Consider the following 5621-nt stretch of genomic DNA (forward strand, 5'->3'; position numbering starts at 1 on the left):
CATAACAAGGAAAGGAAGCTGTAAAATCTAAGGTTAAAAAGTAAATTTTAACTCTTACCACATTTTTGCTGTTGAAGAGATCAAAGAGACAAAGTTGAAAGCTGTTCTGTCCCCATCCCCACCCTTAAATAAAAAATTAAATGAACTCGTGCTCCTCCTCCCCCCCCCCCAAAACTTTGCCTTTCCGCTTATCATTAAACTCCAACGTTCCTATTTTCAAAAACCGTTGGAGCCCAAATTGCATTTTTTAAAGTTTGCCTCTTGTGTCACACACTCTCTGTCTATTTCAGTCCATCTGGTGCCTTTCTTATTATGAACTCACCACCACCCTGATCAAGCCAACAAAAAACATTTCCTACAAAGATTTTGTCTCTTTGAACTTAGCAGACAGAGGCTTGTAATGGGGTGTTTTCTGGGTTGTTTTGGTTTTTCCGGCAAACGGAGACGTCGAAAACCGGCCAATAAAGTATTGCCTGGTGACCATGTAAGCCTGTGTTTCAACTTCTTTTGATTTGTTTTATGGTACATGTCAACTTCTTTAATTTGCTTTCTCAATGCTTATGCATGGTTTTGTGCAGAGACTTGGGAGTTATGAGCCTTTGGATTCTTCAGTCTCTCAGCTCAGGTCAGCGTTGATTTTCTTGGTTTCTTTTTTTTTTTTTTAAAAAAAACTTTTAAATGTAGTTCAAAATAATTTTTTTTGTACTTCTTAATGTTAGTTGCAGTGACAAGAAGATTAAGGGGATATCAAGCATCAAAATTGGGAAGAAAGTGAGCTTTAATCTGAATGTTCAAACCTATGAGCCATTAAAAGATGATGAAACTGCATATCGATTGTCGGAGAGTGATGAGGATGAGATGAGGGAAAAGAATGGTGAAAGATTTGCCAATGGAAGCCTGTCTACTACTGTGTCCGAAGAGAAATCTACCGGGTCGAAAATGGGGCCGTTTCCCAGCAACCATAGATACCAAAATTGCAGAGATAGCTATGATGATGAGGAGGACGAGGGCGATATGCCCTACATTGGGAGTGACTTGGATGAGGATGATGATGCGGATGATGAATTTGAGTATGATTATGACGATGAGAATGACATTGATGATCAAAGAATAAGCCAAAGTGAGTTCTTGAAGCAACTAAACAATCAATCAGTGGAATCACCCGAAAGAAACATAACCAACAACCATATGCACATGCAACTTCCTGCCTCAACAGATGGAGACCCGAAAAGAAATGCCCGGGATAGGAGCCAGTATGTAAATTCTGTGTTGAATCCTGTGGAGAATCTCACTCAATGGAAAGCAGTCAAGGCAAGAAGAGCTGCGGCACCTCAGCTTCTAAGAAAGGAGAACAATGGATTACAGCAAGAAGCACAAGTACCCTCTGATTTGAAGACAAGTTCCAATCTGTATCCTTTCAATTTAGCACCACATCACAACCAATCGAAGCCTCTACTGCACGAGATTGCAGTTGATGCCAGCCTTTCAAACTGGTTAGCTTCATCAAACTGTAACGAGTCCAAGACCAGCATCATCAATAACAGCAGATCATGTTCGCGGCAAAGCAGAGAAGATATACCAATTATAGCTATCACCAACTTGAAGGCATCAACGACATAATGAAACATCGTCAAATGCAAGAACTTCAGTTCTGCCAACATAAATTGCAACTGTTTGATTCATAGTCTGTTCAAGCGTGAAACAATATGGGGTGTTTGTTGTTTTGTTGCTTGTTGGGTTTTCGTTTCTGATTCTTTTATTAATTTTTGACTATAATTCATAACTATGATGTTTTTGGAAAGTAGTGTTGCCGAGTGCTGTGAGAATGTGGCTTTTGGCTCTTTGTTGAAACCATTAAGTTTCTGAAATGTTCTCTTTTCCTTCAGGAGAGAAGCTTTACTAAAATCAAATGCAACCAGAGAGCTTAACTGCAACAGATAACCATTTCAAACTTCATCCGACTACTGAGATAAAAAGGGAATTGAATCCACATGGTATAAACTTGCAAACTCAACTGAATGATGGAATTTGCATCTTACTGTAACATACAATCAACGGATATTTCTTTTAACAAATCATGAAGGATGTAATGAAAAGACATTCTTAGTAATTGGGTAGATGGAATATATGCCTGATAAAGGAAAATTGCACCATGCACCCCTTAATTTCAAACAGCTCTCTACTCTAGAGCAACCAAAGATTCGGGAATCATTACTGCACAAACTTTAAGAAAGTTTAGACCAAAATGTCATCGACTAAAAAATCCATCAGCACGCAAGAACTAAATCTCAGTGCTAGAGATTCCTCAATTTTTTCCAAGCAAAAAGAGATGAACAGAATGAAATTACTTTGTTAACATTATAGTCATGTCTCCTCAGTGGTTCAACTTGTAACAAATCAAGTACGTGGAAAAAGGCATAAAAATCTGAATTGCACTCGATAATTACATATCATGGAAGCAAGGGTGCCATTGTCGTCATTATCTGACTCAATCTGTGGGAAAAAAATACATGCAGTTTTCTGCTGCTTGTGGAAACTCGCGGCAAATCCTTTTAAAGGAATGGTATAAAAAGTCACCCTTGATGAATAGCTCCAAACGTCACTGACCACGAGAGACAGCCTAGCTTCTTTTCGGACCTTTAGTCCATCCTTACAACAGTAATATTCGAGAATGGTCAATTTTCACCAAAATGATGTTTTCAAGAGAAAACCTTAATTTCCAGCAAAGTCTACAGATAGACAGTTTACTAAAAAACATCTACATTATGGTACAGATGCAAGATTCTGAATCCTCATCTTCAGAGTCACTTGCTTCACTGCATTCAAAACAGGAGAGTTGGTAGTGAGAGAGAAACAGTAACTTGTTTATGCATAAGAAAGAGAATTGCAATGTCTACGCAAATCGTATGTAGATATTGTTCGCATGCATAATGATTGTAAAATGAATGAAGCATAGCCTACCCATTATGGTCGAGGTATTTATACAGGTGAAATAAAAAAAGGAGGTTGAAGAGTTTCAAAAGATTCAATGCATCTGATTAAATAATTATAGATTGCTAGTTAAGCATTACACTAATTTCTTTGCACTACATCATAACATGTAAAGAGACAAGAAAGTATTATGTTAAGATATGTACTGAAGGCAAAGAAATACATAAAGAAGAAAGGAAAAACAGAGAAGCTTTCACTGATTTCTTCATGACACAATCATTGTGTTGAAGAAACGCACAGACAAACTTAGCCATCCAGGAAGTTTGGTAGTAAGCATTAAGTAACAGCAAATGATTGATTCCATAACACTGACAAGGTATAGCCACCAATAGAATCTAGAACATGTGAAAACCGAAAGTAGATGTACTGTTAGTCCTGAGCATAGATTGAATGGCTTTCTAAGGAGAATGACCAACGAAAAGCTAGCAACAGGGTCCGGAAGGTCAAAAATTGAGCAAGTGTAAACTAGTCGAAAAAATAAGTCCTACATTTGGCATCTATAAGAACCATACTATACAAAAGTTGCAGTAATTTTTAACTGTAATGATAAACGTAAGCATTCTCTGTGGTTTGAGACTAATCATTCAGAAGTTAGAAGATTACTTGATGTAGCTGACAATTAATCCAATAGTGTTTCTTTTAAGCGCTACCTAACCATTACACGACTGAAAAATGCTAATCTGTAAAAATCACGGAGGAGAACTGTTGTAAGGTGAGGTCATTAAGCCTCTAATTATAACAGAAATCAATCTACAAATTATATCAACCTATATTCTCTAAGTCTGCTTGCCTAGTTACTATCGCAACAATGGCAAGATTTTTCTGTGAATAGAAAAGCCTAGAAAACAGAACTTATTTACTCAACTAGGTCAAGCTCAGCTCATGCCATAACTGCTCCACCCACTTTAACAAAACCACCCATAGGCTACTAATAAGAAGCAGCAATAGGCAACTTAACATAAACAAAAATAGCAAGGCGTTCTCTCAACCGCTAGTCACAAGATAGAAGTGCTGAGTAAAAGCAACTTTAAAGACCACAGATTCAAGAAAGCAACACGCTGAATAAATTACAATGACTTCATCTAAAAGTCAACCCTGCTACAAAATCTCAACTTTCACCCATTGTTCCTTCTTTAAGTAACCATTTAGTTAGATTGAGTATGCATAATTAGGCTATTGAGAACCAGAAACTCAAAACTCAAGCAAACAGTCAAACGACCCACAGCATAAACAAAACCGAAAAATACACCGTATAAACAATATATTACCTCGGTTCAAATTCTACCACCTCCGCAAGTTTCTTCCCATTCTTATCATTCCACTGCACTTTTCGCCGTGTTTTATCAGACATCCTTGCTGTTCCACCTCTCCTAGAAGACAACAAAGCTTTTGTTTCACTATACTCCTCTCCATGAGTTTCATTCTCAAAATTTTCACTCTCTTTGGTATTTAAAGGCTTTCTTTGGCAGCCATTAACATCTTTAGCATCCACAAGATCCGTTGCCATAGACAATCAATCAAGTTTAAAGATAACTGATTAAAATATTTGTGGTTAGTACAAACTACAGGGACCTTTTCTGATTAATAAAAATCCCATTTGCCGTTTCACTAAAACACACCGATTCATAAACACTTACCCTAAAGTTCAAATTTTCTCATCAACCCACAACCCAAAAAAACCTAAATCTATCAATCAACTTAATGTAAACTCAAAATTCCCGTTTGCCCAGATAGCAGAAAAATCAAGAATTCACAAATCCTATCTCCAAAAATCGAAATTTTGATATAAAATTAGCTACCGAATGCAGTGTTTTATAAGGTCAACGCTCATTCATTGACACGATCAAACTTCAAAAACGCAATTCAGCCTCCCCAACTGATGACAAAAGTATACAAAATTTACAAGCAACAGAAAGTAACAAGATTTTTCTAAAATTAATTTTCCAAAAAAAAAAAAGAAATTCGCTGAGAAAATGAACGGAAAAAGGGAATTTTTCTTGCAACTTACAAGAAAATAAAATTTAAATTGCGAAATGCTGCTGTTAATTGTGTCAAAATATTAGAAGTTAACAACCCAATATTTGAGGGATTAATAAAAGGAAGAGAAAAAGATTACGCGACAGAGAAAAGGAGGCATTTGGCAAATTTGTGAAGTGTGCTCAGAGACTCAGAGTCAGCTTAGAGATCATCAGAGAGAAATCAAATATTTATTTTTTTATTTCATTATGGTGATCAACGGTCAAGATATTGTGGGAAGATTTGATCTGTGGGCTGTCAGTAGAGCCAGTTGGTGTGCGGTTAGTTAATGTCGTTATAATAACAGGGTATCAACGTGGAAGATTCTGATTAGTGGGTGATGCAATGAGGGTTTTGGTACGTTTAATGGGTCGATAAGATGTCAGTTTTGGAGTCAGTAGGACAGAACTTTGGTGTTACCACCGATGTGATTTCCATTCTCGGGAGCTGTGAGTAGTTTCGTGCACTTGGCTGGATTTGTTTTCCGCAGTAGTCTTTTAATGATTTAATAATAGCTTTTTCACAAAGTCAATGATGAGGATTTTTCCTTATAAAAAAAAATGACAAAAAGAATTTTTTTTAGTAATTTTCTTTTAGTTCAAGGGTTGTATTTG

At 36.7% G+C, this 5621-nt stretch overlaps 2 protein-coding genes across 3 annotated transcripts; one reads left to right on the plus strand and one right to left on the minus strand.

The window, feature by feature from the left end:
* Nucleotides 1-223: 223 nt before the first annotated feature.
* LOC102608085 (uncharacterized) lies at nucleotides 224-1801 on the plus strand. Of its 2 annotated transcripts, none has more exons than XM_052440643.1 (3): nucleotides 224-484; nucleotides 579-625; nucleotides 726-1801. In XM_052440643.1, the coding sequence occupies exons 1-3, from the start codon at nucleotides 401-403 to the stop codon at nucleotides 1618-1620; spliced, it is 1026 nt and encodes a 341-aa protein (XP_052296603.1). In that variant the 5' UTR covers nucleotides 224-400; the 3' UTR covers nucleotides 1621-1801. The 2 variants fall into 2 exon arrangements, with proteins under 2 accessions (XP_052296603.1, XP_052296599.1); XM_052440639.1 differs by having other exon boundaries at nucleotides 225-484; nucleotides 720-1801.
* Nucleotides 1802-2330: 529 nt separating this feature from the next.
* LOC102608381 (hypothetical protein) lies at nucleotides 2331-5187 on the minus strand. Its single transcript, XM_006489587.4, has 2 exons — nucleotides 4260-5187; nucleotides 2331-2816 (listed from the first exon to the last, which is right to left on the minus strand). Exons 1-2 carry the CDS (start codon nucleotides 4496-4498, stop codon nucleotides 2759-2761), a joined length of 297 nt encoding a protein of 98 aa, XP_006489650.1. The 5' UTR covers nucleotides 4499-5187; the 3' UTR covers nucleotides 2331-2758.
* Between the last annotated feature and the right edge of the window lie 434 nt (nucleotides 5188-5621).

The sequence above is a fragment of the Citrus sinensis genome, chromosome 1 (genome assembly GCF_022201045.2).
Source record: "Citrus sinensis cultivar Valencia sweet orange chromosome 1, DVS_A1.0, whole genome shotgun sequence".
Taxonomy (NCBI): domain Eukaryota; kingdom Viridiplantae; phylum Streptophyta; class Magnoliopsida; order Sapindales; family Rutaceae; genus Citrus; species Citrus sinensis.

What these genes read in the sequence shown, in the direction of transcription:
- LOC102608085 (XM_052440639.1), top strand. Translation starts at nt 401, where the DNA reads ATGGGGTGTTTTCTGGGTTGTTTTGGTTTTTCCGGCAAACGGAGACGT. An exon ending in AAGTATTGCCTGGTGACCAT is followed by an intron (nt 485 to 578) that starts GTAAGCCTGTGT and finishes GGTTTTGTGCAG; the next exon opens with AGACTTGGGAGTTATGAGCC. An exon ending in TCTTCAGTCTCTCAGCTCAG is followed by an intron (nt 626 to 719) that starts GTCAGCGTTGAT and finishes TCTTAATGTTAG; the next exon opens with TTGCAGTGACAAGAAGATTA.
- LOC102608381 (XM_006489587.4), bottom strand. Translation starts at nt 4,498, where the DNA reads ATGGCAACGGATCTTGTGGATGCTAAAGATGTTAATGGCTGCCAAAGA. An exon ending in GTGGTAGAATTTGAACCGAG is followed by an intron (nt 2,817 to 4,259) that starts GTAATATATTGT and finishes TTTTGAATGCAG; the next exon opens with TGAAGCAAGTGACTCTGAAG.